General features: G+C 45.7%; 1 protein-coding gene across 1 annotated transcript in view; it reads left to right on the top strand.

Annotated features, from left to right (window-relative positions):
• Positions 1–14,898, top strand: part of robo1 (roundabout, axon guidance receptor, homolog 1 (Drosophila)) — a 168,296-nt gene that overhangs the window by 125,926 nt on the left and 27,472 nt on the right. Inside the window, exons 6-13 of the mRNA XM_056284091.1 lie at positions 164–291; positions 6,152–6,276; positions 7,110–7,281; positions 9,096–9,301; positions 11,238–11,319; positions 12,240–12,408; positions 12,505–12,671; positions 12,758–12,879. Coding sequence (XP_056140066.1) covers positions 164–291; positions 6,152–6,276; positions 7,110–7,281; positions 9,096–9,301; positions 11,238–11,319; positions 12,240–12,408; positions 12,505–12,671; positions 12,758–12,879 — 1,171 coding nt within the window. The remainder of the gene's footprint in view (positions 1–163; positions 292–6,151; positions 6,277–7,109; positions 7,282–9,095; positions 9,302–11,237; positions 11,320–12,239; positions 12,409–12,504; positions 12,672–12,757; positions 12,880–14,898) is intronic.

Here is a 14,898-nt window from a genome sequence, read left to right as displayed (position 1 = left end):
TGTTTCACTACACAGTGCAGTTCTCTTTTCATTTGAAGTGATGTTTGCTTTTATCTTTGTCATCAGCTGGTATGTGTTGTATGAGCAAGGCTATGTGACTCTGTACATGCAAAGTGCATTTGTACCAGACACACTGATGATATGAACACCCAATTTCATCCAGATATGAGATCCGAGAGGACCACACTCTAAAGATCCGTCGACTGATCTCAGCTGATGTGGGTTCCTACACCTGCGTCGCGGAGAACATGGTGGGCAAGGCCGAGGCATCAGCGACGCTCACCGTCCATGGTAAATTTTTCTCTACCCCTGGTTTACAAACAAATAGTTCAATGTTCCAAATCTTTCATTTGTGAGCCCTCGGAGCGCTGTCACTAGCATTTCAGTCCATATCCCAAGTCACTCCAAATTCAATTCCAATTCTGGGTTATTGTTTGGTTTGATTCAAAGCAATTTAGCCTAACCACATTGCAATTATAGCCCTCAGCTTTAGGGCTACACGGTCATCACTTTCAACTATTCTCTCTCAATTAACCAATTGATTTCTAATAAAAAGAGAATGTTAAAATCTATAGCAGTCGTAGCACCGTGCACATGGGAGCTCAACAGTAATCAATCTCATTTGCCCTATACAAGTAGCATTTCTCCAGAGGCCTCTCTTCCCTCATGTCAAAGACATACAGTATCATTTGTGGGCCTATGGAGTATCTGTGTGTCTCCTGTGGTCCCATCTCCGTTGGACAACCTATTAACATCGTAAGAATATAAAACAGCCGGTCACAGAGCGTGAACATTCAGAAAGAAGCCATTCAGCAGGTCTGGGGGCTGTGGGCTTCCCCTCCCAAAACCCTCCTGAGAACCAACAGAACACAGGGACCATTTAACGCCAAACAAATGGGAATGGTCTGGGGTGTAGGGTGAGAGGAGAGGGGGGTCGGGCGGGGGGGGTAGAGAGAGAGAGGGCAGGGGGTTTCATTGCATGGAAGACAGGAGGTAGGACGAAGGGATATTGAGTATGGTGGTATTGGTGGCTCACCACTGGAGCAGAACAAGGCGGCAATTGGGACCAGGGTGGTTGTGGTGGTAGTGGGGGATAGAGAATTTCTGCGGTGAGGTCAGTCATATTAATGTCACTCCCAGCAGTCTACCCAGCAGAAATGTAAAGAGACAAGACAATTCTATTCTGCTGCCAACCCCCTACCGGCAAACACAGATACGTCATCTTCACATGGCTGCCCTTTGCAATTAATCCTTCATTTTCTCCACAAGCCAGCAATATTTGTATTGCTTCAAAGAGCAAGATTAGGCACAACTGTCAATACGCCGATCAATATATCCGCATTTCTTATTGCCTTTTTTCGCTCTTTCCCTTTCCCTGATGAACGCTTAGCTAATGAGCGGGAACAGCATTGACGTGTCAGTCCAATGAACTATTCGCACAGTGTCAAATTATATTTGAAAGGCAAAAACCTCTTTTCCTTCTCTCCAGTAGCTCTGACTGTCCTTACTTGAGGCAATTGCCCAAGGCACACAAACACGAGTGTGGTATTTAATGGATTTTACCCTCTTTTCTTAACCATGATTCTCCTGTGCTGTGCAACTAGTTCAAAATAACACGAAGTTGCAGGTCAAGGCATTTAAAACTGAGTATACCTGCTGCTTGACTTTAAACCGGTTTCCTAAAGTGCAGGATCAGCGAATAAAGCAGGAAGATGAATAAAATGGCAGTCATTCTCTCTGTACTGTTTTGGCTGGTTTGTGTCTATTCTGAGTCCATAGCGTGTAAAGTGCTTGGAGTTCATAAGACCTTGTCCATCTTAATCAGATCTCAGGGCCTTGAGTTTTACCCAGACTAGGACATGGGGAGGCCAGGGAGGTTGTGGGCACTGAGTAGTCCAACTAATTAAAGACGAGCAGGCCACAGTCCCACGCCCGGAAATGACATGCTTCTAATTACAGGCACTGGAAAGAAAAAGCTGGGTAATTGTAGGTCTAAATAGGACAGTGGAGCAGAGCGTGGAGTAGAGAGTAAGATGTAGTCAAAGTAGTCAAGACAATAGTAATGTTGTGGACAGAAGGGGGGGGGCTGTTGGTTTAGTCATGACCCATTTGCCTCCAGCTTTGTGCCTGTTAAAAAAAAGTAAGCAATGAAACAACGGCCACTGCCATCACTGGCACTAGCTTTAATATACACTTGTCACATATTTTGCCCACTGTCAAAGAATAGGGCTGTTGCTGAAGGATTAATTAAAATCTCAAATAGTTCAAACATTCATTTGACAATTTATTTTCAGTTATAGCGAACAGCTCACAGAGGAAACTACAAAAAGTGTGGCTGCTTAGATGTTCTGAAGCCTAAATTGAGCGTTGTTAATACTTCTAAAACTGCGGTTTTCACTAATCACTAATTCCCATTCTTTCAGTGGATAGGCAGCACAACCAACTGAATTCAAATGGAAAAATAAAACGGTATATGTTGTTATTATTGGAACCGTTGTGTAATTTATTTATCAGGGCAGTGTGTTAAAATGATATTAGTCAGAATAATACATTATGTTGAAGATGCTATACTCTCAAAGCGATGTGCTACCTACCATATTATGACAGTTTAAAAGGAAGAGCCCAGCTCGGCTTCAACAGAAGGGCTTTTTTACACCTTCCACAGCCGTGCTTGCCTGTGAACAATATGGACATTGTGCAGCAGCGCCCGAGGCTATTTTTCTTTCTCGGTCCTCTGCTATCGTTACGGACCTAATCAGTGAATTATTATCCAGCACATGTGTTTATCTGTCTACAACGCCTCCTTTGGACTTGTAAATATGTCATGTTGAATATTCCATTTATTGATATAAAAAACGTATAATTGGCTAAGCCATGGCAATATTTACGATTTCATTGTAAAGTCATTAATCTAAACCAGATGAGAATGCAGATTGACTATTCAGCCATCCAGTATTGCTATTCACATATGTGTCTGTGTTTAAAGATACCAGAAACAGACAATAAGCATCATGGTCCTCCAATATGATCAGCTATTACTTATGTATAGTTTTCGTTAAGAAAGCGTCACCCAGCGAGATTCATTATAGGAGTGTGAATACATTATTCCAGAATGGGCTAGAAAGACATTTCAGAGAGCCGGTGCTTTTTCCAGCTGTTAAGTTTGCTGTAAGCAGTGATTTATTGAAGGAAGAGACTTGTATGGGTAATGGTAGGCCCCAGAGCAACGCCGCTAATAACCAATGTAAAGGGAGAGGAGCAAGACTCGGACCTTCTGCCAAAATAGAGTAAACGAGAGAAACCTTTACCACTAACCCACAATATAGCGTCACTCTTTTCAGCTGTTCCCATATTAATCAGGCCAGCCGTCTGCATGCAGTCAGGCAGATGATAAATTTCAAAAACCTTTTAAATGCCACACACAAAACTCAAATTTTTGTGTCACTTCCCTCCTACATCGCCGTATCCAACTTGTAAGAAAGGGTCATATTTATCTTGTGCATTAACGTTAAGCTTTGGTTCCCGTCACACGAGGCAGTGATTGCCATGATACAGTTAATATACATTATACAAGTGCTCACTGTAGGGCAGAGCATTTAAGGCCGTACACGCGCCGCTGCAGCCCTCCCAGCGGGACCACCTATTAATCACGCTAAATCCTCAACATGCATTTCCACTCTGGCGTTGGTGTCAAGCCTTCCGAACAGCAGCGCGGCTCAAATCTTCCGTCGTCTTGCTGCAGTAGTCCAGGGTGAATAGCCTGCCCCCAGCTGGGCTGGAGGACACACTGCTCAGTGCATTTTCCCTATTCTCTATGATCAGCTTATTGACAGAGACTCCCATCTGTGCTCTGTGTAAGCAAAGATACCCACTAATCCAGACAGATTTAAGACTCACCCTTCCCACCAGGTCCACCGCTATGATCATAGCAGCATGAGAGAGGTAGGGTTACCTAATTAAAGGCTTAGACACACATGAGTGAATCTGCATAGGGGTGTAAGGGTGTGTGAGGGTGTGTATTTTTCTATGTGTGACTTGGTAAGGAGGTGTGTGTGTGTGTGTGTGTGCGCATGCATGTTTGTTTGCGTGTGTGTGCGCGAGCACATGCGCAAGATAGTGTGTATCTGTAGCCTCTCATCAGGTCCAAAACAGGGCTAGCATCCTCTTCTTCTGGGACCTTTTGATGTGAGGCTTATCTGCATTTTAAAGGCCAGTGATAGGCGGGGGGGGGGGCAGGGGCGGGTCATTACTCTGACTGACGGCGTTTATGTTTCCGTGGGAGCCGTTGAGGCAGACAGATTAGATAAGGTGAGTGATTGGCTGGGGAAGATTTACGACCAGCGAGTGACAGTTAACATTCACCTTGTGTTTTTATGACCCTGGCGTACATATGCAAGGCTATGTTTGAGAGACTCTGTGATCTGGATCCTCCTCGGGGTACTCTAAACCTCATTAAGGGTGCAGAGACATTCACCTTCACTCAACACCTGGAAAGAGAGACACAAAAAAAGAAAGATGTCATCCCAAACGCCTACCAATGACAACATCTGTCTTGTTTATCGCATCACAATGTCTGTGTGCCTTTCTTGGTCTGATATATCATTTACATTACCCAACCATTTTTTTTTTTTGGTCCATGAATTTATGATGAATATGTACAGAAACCTAGAATATTATGCCCTTCTGTATATTCTTTCTTGTGTCTGTCTTGTGTCTGTGTCTTTATTTTTTTTACTAAATTAATTCATCAACTATTGTGATTATTCTGAGTAGCTATTCTTTAGTGTGTGTGTGTATTGTGTGGTCCCTAGGGTTTGAATTGAGTGTGTTAACATGCATTTTCTCATTCACTGGATTACACTGACATGATTATTTTTACCCATGAGCATCAAATTGTTGTCTTCCTTATCTTTTATCATTGTACCATGGTGTTTACTATTTATTTATTCACCACCGGGGTTGTGTTGTTGTGTTCTTTTGTTTCCTTTTAGTCATGTCTGGTAAGTTGAAATGTCACCCGTCACCTATTCACCGCCCCTGACAGAGACAGGAAGCTGTCACAACTCCCTCCATCCTTCCCTCATCACCTCTCCACCCTCCAATCAGCCCTGATGTTTCTGTTGTCAGTAGCAACAGTGACAAAAAAGGACATTAATGGGTAAAAATGTGCTCTGCCTGGGCATCCAAGGTAAAGCCTCATCATTTCATTCTATTATTTCCCCCCCGCCCGCCCCCCCTTATGTGTTGCTTTATGCATTACCAAACACCCCATCTTTTACATGGATAAATTGTGTCTGCATTCCAAATGAGAGTAGTGGAGGCGGGGAGAGCTGCGATGGATAGGGAACGGTGGAAGAGACTTGTTGAGGCGTCAGCTGTGCTCCTACAACCTCCATAGGTTACAGAACTGATGATGATGATGATGATCCCAAATGACAGTTTGCAGATTGCTTTTATTTATGTGTTACATAGCCCCCGTGCAACAAACAAAAAAACAAAAAAAAAGCATTAAGATGTGAGGAGAGGTATGATATTTCGAGGACATGCCTACTGTCCTTTGAAATTGAGGTGTAAATTGCCCAGGCTCTGGCCCTCCACATTCAGCGTGCGTGTCCTCACATAGAAGGCGTATTAGTACAGCAAGGCTCACCAAAGAAGTGTGTGGGTGACATTGGGCTCTGACACCACATTTAGTCTGAGATGGAATTTGTCATTAAGATGCATGGATCCTGCATCCTGGTCCGGCCCTGCTCTATTGGAAAGTGTCAGCCTGGACAGATGGCTCAAATCTATCCCCCATTTCCATGGAAATTTTAATGGTCTGTGCCCTCCACTATGCAAATTAAGGGGCAGGGGAATAACTCTTGTTTTCCCTACTCGCTACATCCGTTATAGTCATATTCCTGTACAATCAAACAGATCAAGTTTTCTGATTAGTTTTCTGTCCTCACTTTATGCAAAGTTTTAAGAGAGGCTGCTTGAATATAGTAGCAAGAGTGTAATTTAGATGCAGACATCGCAGACATCTTTGTTTTTCATTCAAAGTACACAGACCACTCATAACCATAATATTGGATATCTGTAATGCCATTTGGTGTGTGTGTGTGTGTGTGTGTGTACTCTCTGTCTTACCGTTATGCTTACTCCCCAGTGCCCCCAGCCTTTGTGGTGAGACCCAGAAACCAGGTGGTGGGTGTTGGCAGAACCGTCACTTTCCAGTGTGAGGCCACTGGAAACCCTCAGCCAGCCATCTTTTGGCAACGAGAGGGCAGTCAGGTAAGAACAAGTGTGCGTTAAGTTTGCCAACAGTAGTATCAGCATTCAATCTAAAGTACTATCCAACGATCCCAATATATTCTGCATCACAACAAAAGGCTACCTTAAATTCATTGGTCGATTTCTAAGACAGGGTTGAGTGTTTCATAAACAACACATTTAATGATAGATGAAGGTTGAATTGCTAATATTTTATAATCATTTACTTCTTTAATTATCATGCCGTTTGTATTGTTTCTTAGTGCTTGCAGAATATATAATTGTAAAAGTTAAAATGATTATTTTTTCCTTTCTTTTTAAGATAGCCCCATAGTTTAGCATCTCCCAGCCAATCTTTTTTTTTTCTGGTACTCATGATGTCATCAAACTCAAGTCATTTACAAGCAACCTCTCAGATCAGATACTCGAAATCTGAAACAACACCCACCCTTACTGCCAACCCTTGGTTTAACTTGGTGCTCCAAGGTCAGCTCATGAATATTAATGAGGACTAGACCACCCCCTCACAGTTCTTGAGACAACAGTTATTAATAACGGTATGAAAAAACAGTTGAAAGAAATTTTTGCTGAATGTTTATTATGTTGTGTTCAAGATTTTTTCAACATGAAGAGTTAAATCTGATCACTGATTTCGGCCCAATTTAAAGATAACCTGGGATGCTCTTTGCTTTCATACCAGCAATTTCTTATAATGAAAGTAGATCTTAAAGGAGGTTTCTCAAATCGTGGATGTCTTATTTTGGAATGAAACTCCTTAATCCAAGCTCTTTCATTACGACTACTAAGACGAAAAGGCGCCTGACTACATGTGATTCTTCTTCATCTCACTCCAGAACCTGCTGTTCTCCTACCAGCCTCCCCAACCATCTAGCCGTTTCTCCGTGTCCCAGACCGGGGACCTGACCATCACTGACGCCGAGCGTTCAGACGTAGGCTACTACAGCTGCCAGGCCCTCAATATCGCTGGCAGCGTCATCACTAAAGCTCTGCTAGAGGTCACCGATGGTGAGTGGCAGCCCTTAAATACAGTTTTTTGGGTATAGCGGAGCCTCAGAGGGAATAGGAAGAACAGTGAAAGAAAATTTGAGCGGATAAATATTGGTATTTCAGTAAATCCCTGGCTTAGAGGGGTAAGACTGTACATCTGATCTGCTGTGGTTGTGCTGTAGTGCATATTAATATCCGTATTGAGGTCCATGAGGTTTGGTCTGGCCTGCTCAATGTGTTCCTGTCAGAGGTGGAGACTCTCTGGTGCCTGTGCACCCAGACCGTGGCTCAGTATTTGGCTTCACAGCCTTCACACTGGCGAGTATCTTCTCCAGTATTCTGTGGCTGGCTTACTGCTGTCTACCGTTGGAAGACTGTGGTTGTGTGGTGAGGTCTGGATTGGGTCCTCTAATTACTCTGTTAGTCAATCCCTGTTGGCCTATTAGAGCCACCTTGGCTTCACTTCCACCTTTACCATACTGACCTGAGCAACTTTTATTAACACCACTGACACACCTAGAATAGTCCCCTAATTTGCAAAACGTCCCTCATCATTTCAAACTCCTGACCAGCAAAGCGTCTTATCTCTTTGCCTCTCGTCCTCCCTCTCTTGCATTAGCGCTTGTTCTGCAGATAATAATAACAGTTATTATAGTGAGCAGGCTGTGCTGAGGCCACCACTTCTCCACAGGTAAATCTCTCCTCTGGTAATTACAGGTCATGCTGACGATGTTGTAGTAATTGCAGTACGTCCAGTACCAAAGCAACACCAAAGCTGTTGATAGATTACAACACAGTGTAGTTCTCTGGCTCTGTGCACATGTGCGTACTTGTGTTGCCGTTACTCTGCTTTAAGTATTTATTCAATTTCTTTCACTGAATAGAACCTGCTTGCAGATTGGGGCTTGCAGCAATTATCATCAGGAGCAGTATAAGTAACAATAATGGGAGCCAGTCAAATAACCCTACAGTGGCAGGACCATGATGAATGGTGCCCAGTTCGGAAAAAAATAAAATGAAAATGTGATGGGGTGCATGTGCTCCTATTGCTGTCTTTCTCTTTCTTTTTTCTTTCTTTCTCTTTCTCTCAGAGCTCTAGTTTTCTGTGAGGTGGTACAGCTTTCTTTTTATCTTGATAGCTCTCTCCCTCTCTCTCTTTCTCTCTCACACACACACACACACACACACACACACACACAAACTCATTCTCGCTCTGCTTTTCTTTGTTTGTGTGTGTGTTTGCATCCACTTGGGAGCACCCGGGGTCCACAGACTTGCAGAGGGGGAGGAGAAGTTGAAATGTGCTCATGCTAATAACACTGTCTGTTGTCTGTGCTGCCTAGATTTTTCTTTTTTTTTTTGGAAGCATTTCCCCCCCCCCCCCCCTTGTTCTTTTTTTATGGTTGGGGGGATGGGCCGGGAACGGTGAGTTGTTGACTGGGAGCGTTCAAGTGTGTAGTGCCAGGGTGTCTGGTGGAGCCGAAGAGAGAAGACTGAAGTATCTGAGCCCGTTTTGTTTTAATTACGCTGCTTTTATTTGGCTAAGGTCAACTCCTGCTGCTTAGGGATTAGAAAATTGCTTCCAGTCATTAGATTCTGATTCTTTCCCACTCCCCTTGTGCTTCCCAAAAGCTCGCACGGCGAGAGGCTGTATGTTAAATTCTCACCCTCTCGCCGCCTTTTTGCATATTACCTCGCCGAGACTTGATTTAACTATCCGATTCCTTTTGTTCCCCCACTCCTCACTGCACCACATGGACACGTTCCTGATTTTCCCCATTTGTTTTCCTGCTCCTCCCCGCAGTTGCTCATTCTATTTCTTCCCTCCACAGTCGTATCAGACCGCCCCCCGCCAGTTGTCCGTCAGGGCCCGACCAATCAGACGGTGGCGGTGGATGGCACGGTGGTGTTGAGCTGTCTGGCGTCGGGTAACCCCACACCCACCATCCTCTGGAGGAAAGACGGGGTACTGGTGTCCACGCATGACTCGAGGGTCAAACAGCTGGACACGGGGGCACTGCAGATACGCTATGCAAAGGTAAAGGTCTTAAAGCGGCGAATAGCTGTGGCGCTGAAGCAGATAAAGGAAATTCATTGCCACAATATACATATTTATTCATTTGTGGTGTGTGTGAGAGTGTGTGTGTTAGAATAAAGCCTGTGTTAAAAATATAAAGTCTACATTCAAAGCCGTCCATATCACATCTGCGGTGTGATAGGCAAACCCCTGTTGGTTGGTAAATAAAGCATGTGTTGCCTGCCAGCACGCAGCTCTCAGTGAGCTGTCAGTCAGCTGTCCCGGGTTCGATGTGGAGTCTGTGAAGTCGAACACCCCCCAGTCCTGACAGTCAGCACTGTGCATTTTGTGTTTACGCACTCATGTGTGCCTTTGTGTGTGTGTGTGTGTGTGTGTGTGAGTGAGAGAGAGAGAGAGAGACGGCAAGCTGTGTGAAGCTAAGCACATTCGGAGGGAGAGACAAGTAGGGGGTGCTGACGTGTCATCCAGATGGAGGCGTCGTGGGGTCAAAGGTCGCGTCAGTTCGCAGTGCTCTGATGATGGCTTGCGTGTCTTGTGGTGACAAGACCGCATTGTGATTGGGCCGCCTGTGAGCGGCAGACAGGAGGCGATGCGTCTCAGAGCCTCTCGAGCTGCAGTCGAGCAAACAGAAGGCACATTATATTAATGAACGTGTCAGTCCTCCAACCTGACAACATTTAAATGACGACGTTTCGATGCTTGAGGGTTAATTTACTTATTAATGTGGTTGTGGTGCCATAACAATTATTGTTGTGGTATTTCAATGCATTTTTTTTAGTGTCGGATGAAAAAAAGGACCCCCCCCCAATTTTGAGTGTCATGTGCAGGGTGTTCTCAAACTCAATTATGCTCACATCTACCTCCCCTTTCAGTCAGTCTTTCTGTCACTTAGGCCCAGACACACACCCATAGACGAACAGCATAATATCCAGTTCCTTCAAACCACAGCAGAATATTGTTTGTCCTAACCTCAGAGCTCCGTTTCAAACAGTTGACAGCAGACGTAACGGCACAAAAATCGTAGCTGTGCTGTCATGGACTCTGTGGAGAATTGTGATTTCTCTGTTGATAAATGCAAGTTAAGGGGCGGCACGGTGGCGCAGTGGTTAGCGCGGTCGCCTCACAGCAAGAAGGTCCTGTGTTTGAGCCCCGGGGTAGTCCAACCTCGGGGGTTGTCCCCTGCTTGGAGTTTGCATGTTCTCCCTGTTTCCTCCCACAGTCCAGAGACATGTAGGTCAGGTGAATCGGCCGTACTAAATTGTCCCTGTGTGTCAGCCCGGTGATGGTCTGGCAACCTGTCCAGGGTGTCTCCCCGCCTGCCTCCCAATGACTGCTGGGATAGGCTCCTGCATCCCCGCGACCCTGACAGCAGGATAAGCGGTTCAGATAATGGATGGATGGATGAATACATGATTTTAATTTCAACAGAAGTTTGCTGTGGAATTTTGCTGCACCCAACATTTAATTCTCGTGAACAAAGTTCGTTCCGCGGGATTTTGATTAAACTAGATCCCACTTTAAATCAACTGCGCAGATTGTCACCGTATCTGTTGCATGAAGAAGTCACCTCCATGTTCTGCGCTCGTATGGATGGGAGACAGGAAAAGGTCTCCAATTAGTCTGTGATCCTGTGAAAGTCTTTTCCATTGGACTGGAAGTGGTCTGCTACTCGGTCTCTCCAGCTGCTTTTCCTCCGTTTCTGTTACGGCAGAGATGATGGTGTGATTACCAGGCAGTGACAGCTGCCTGCTGGAGACTACACAAGAATGTCAATAAGTGCGGATGCGCTGTTGAGGGAGGGGGAATGAAAGAGATAGTGGGAGGGAGAGAGAGAGAGAGAGAGACCAAACCCCAGCTGAGAGAAGCCTGGTGCATCATGCACTAATTTTCATTAAACCAAAGACAACCAGTAATTTCCTGCCCTCTTTTCCTCCAGCTTGGTGACACTGGCATGTACACCTGTATTGCCTCCACCCCTAGTGGCGAGGCATCATGGAAAGCTTATCTGGAGGTCCAAGGTAAGCCCTAGTAGCTTATGTTTGTTGTCCGCTGTCACCGAGGCGGTATACTGAAATAGGTTGGGAACTGAAATCACTTAATAGCTTTTGATTTACACAGCATTATAATCCAGGTTTTGTTCATGGTCAAAACTCAAATGAATCGGGGCACCCGGGTAGCGTAGCGGTCTATTCCGTTGCCTACCAACCCAGGGATCGCCAGTTCGAATCCCTGTGTTACCTCCGGCTTGGTCGGGCGTCCCTACAGACACAATTGGCCGTGTCTGCGGGTGGTAAGCCGGATGTGGGTATGTGTCCTAGTCGCTGCACTAGTGCCTCCTCAGGTTGGTCGGGGCACCTGTTCGGAGGGGGAGGGGAACTGGGGGGAACAGCGTGATCCTCCCACGTGCTATGTCCCCCTGGTGAAACTCCTCACTGTCAGGTGAAAAGAGGCAGCTGGTGACTCCATATGTATCAGAGGAGGCATGTGGTAGTCTGCAGCCCTCCCCTGGATCGGCAAGAGGGGGTGGAGCAGTGACCGGGGCAGCTTGGAAGAGTGGGGTAATTGGCCAGATACAATTGGGGGGGGGGGGGGGGAATAAATAAATAAAATACAATAAAATGCTGTGATTTTGTAACCGAAGGTCGGAAGGTGTAAATAACAACTTATTCACTTGCAGGCTTGATTTTGTAGTGGTCATTGTTTCAAATATAGGTTTTTTTTTTTATTTCTGGAAAATATTTTCCAGTTGAAATCTTGGAAATTTAAAAAATTATTTCCAATGTTGTTTGAAAGAAAAAAAAAAGGAATAAAAGATTCCAAAAAAAATAAATGACTAATGGAAATGATTCACCTTTTATACATTTGGCCATTAAGCAATGTACTTAAGTGCAATAAAATTTCAACTGTTTATTTGTCCCTCTCATGACCCGCTTTGCAGAATTTGGTGTCCCAGTGCAGCCACAAAGGCCTACCGACCCAAACCTGATCCCCAGCGCCCCCTCCAAACCTGAGGTCACTGACGTCAGTCGGACCTCTGTCACCCTCTCCTGGAAGCCCAATCTTAATGCTGGAGCCACTCCCACCTCTTATATCATAGAAGCTTTCAGGTAGAGCCAGTGAACCCAGCTCAACAGTAAACGACTACCAACATGACCTCATGAGCCGCTTCTGACTTATTGTCTCTGTGTATTTCCCATCCACAGTCATGCATCAGGGAGCAGCTGGCAGACTCTAGCAGAGCATGTAAAGACTGAGTCATATGTACTGAAGGGTCTGAAGCCAAGTGCCGTCTACCTCTTTTTAGTACGGGCAGCCAATGCCTATGGGCTGAGTGACCCCAGCCCTATCACTGATGCTGTGAAAACACAAGGTAGGGGCCAGCATTTCACACTCGCCAGCTGACTCTGTAATGCCATGTTGCAGTAAGGTAATTGCTGTTTGTGTGTGTGTGTGCAGATATTCCCCCCACCAGCCAGGGCGTGGATCACCGTCAGATCCAGAGGGAGTTGGGTGAAGTGGTCATCCACCTGCACAACCCCACTATCCTTTCCTCCTCCTCAGTCCGCGTGCAGTGGACGGTGAGCATTTTACATTCCAAGAGCCCGTCATCATTGATGATGTTTTTTTTTGTCCCCCCCCCCCTTTTCTCCCCAATTGTACCTGTCCAATTACCCCACTCTTCCGAGCCATCTGGGTCACTGCTCCACCCCCTCTGCCGACCCGGGGAGGGCTGCAGACTACCACATGCCTCCTCCAATACATGTGGAGTCGCCAGCCGCTTCTTTTTACCTGACAGCGAGGGGTTTCACCAGGGGGACATAGCACGTGGGAGGATCACGCTATTCCCCCCAGTTCCCCCTTCCCCCCAAACAGGTGCCCCGACCGACCAGAGGCACTAGTGCAGCGACCAGGACACATACTCACATCCAGCTTCCCACCCGCAGACACGACCAATTGTGCCTGTAGGGACACTTGACCAAGCTGGAGGTAATGCGGGGATTCAAACTGGTGATCCCCGTGTAGACTGCTACACTACCTGGACGCCCTATTGATGATGTTTTTTAACTTAGGCATCGCCAGCCGGCCCATTTGCTTTGTCCCCAAACCGTCATGGGTATTGGAGGATTCTCTGCCTTTGGTCAATGTGTCTGATACACTCACATCCTTAAGCTATAAAAACTGGACGGAAGACAGTCCAAGTACTGTAAATGTCCATTTGGCATGGGCCAGCATTAACCGGCTGGCTAGACAACATCTAACACCAGCTTTGCCCACAGCAAGTCCCTCACAAACTCCCAGGTTTGGACTACTCAGCCCAGCATCCTGCCATAAGCCACACACTCCTGTTCAGCAGTGTGCGGCGTGCCAGTCTGTGCCCTTGAGACCGAAAACACTTGACAGCTGTTAAAATAATACAAGTGAAAAGGAAGAGGCAGCCAACTTGTGCTCTTAAGTAGAAATGACTTGCAGATGTAGGTGAGGTAAAGTGGAGTAGAGATTGAGGGAATTAGAAAAGGGTTGAAAGGTGCTGATGGTGTTTGGACCCCTCTGCTGTTAGGCACCACGGGCCTCCAACAGCTCTGCTTGTTTATGATCCTCCGTTTTAGAACTGGCCAAGATAGAAGTAGAGTTTTTAGTTCTCTGGTTGCGCCATAGATGCTGTGTGTGAGTCCATAGCATGACCTCAGATGGAGCGTGGGGCTTTAACCCAATCCATGTTTTTTCCCTTTGACATAAGGCCACCTCTATACATTCCCAGGTACAATGAAGTGCTATGGTGAGTGATGAATAGGACCCAGAAAAGGGGAAAAGGATACTGACAGACCAAGACTGATTTAAAACACCATCGCCCAGATATTATGTCCGTTTGGTATGTTCCAGAAAAACGCAGAATGTTTTTACTTGAGAGGCCACAAGAGCTAGGCGTTGTGTTTACGTCCTATAGCTTCATTGGTTTGGTAGGGTTAAATGTACTCCCAGTGTGGAGGATTTGTTGGTGTTTTTTTTTTTTAGTACATTTTCCTTTCTGTCATGGTAAAAGCTTCCACACTTTCCAGCTTAATGAAGACCACCTGAGCCGACAGCATATTTTACAGGGGAGGGATAAAGACAATCATAAAAATCTTTACAATCCAGTACTACCTGCCCTCCACAGGCAATAGTAGTGATATTAACGGGCTGGTTATAAAGGCTGTTCTCTGCTTCAACCTTGTTGGATCACATCGCAACACTAATTATTCTGCGATAAAGCAAAAAAACAGAAACCAACAACAACTTGTTTATAACCACACCCTATTAATTGGGTTCGTTTGATGACACTGATTCACTTTTTTCGCTTCTTGCCTTCTGGCGTTTTCGTGATAATGTGACTTGGTGTAAAAGCCCCTCCATTCCTGTTCTTCAGCAGCCTGTTAGCAGACTACAGAGCAGGACAGGATGAGACAGGCTGTTTTGGGAGCCCTGGCCCTAATTAACCAGCTCCAGACTCTGAGGAACCTCTGGCTGATGACCTCATATTGTGGTTAGCACAAATCGCTGCTGCTGCTCCAAATGGTGCATAGACAGACAGATGAAGAGCGAGATGGAGATGCAGATGG

Source organism: Lampris incognitus, chromosome 7 (genome assembly GCF_029633865.1).
Source record: "Lampris incognitus isolate fLamInc1 chromosome 7, fLamInc1.hap2, whole genome shotgun sequence".
NCBI classification, from domain to species: domain Eukaryota; kingdom Metazoa; phylum Chordata; class Actinopteri; order Lampriformes; family Lampridae; genus Lampris; species Lampris incognitus.
Note: the sequence above shows the minus strand (reverse complement) of the source record. Positions and strands in the feature narration are given on the sequence as shown.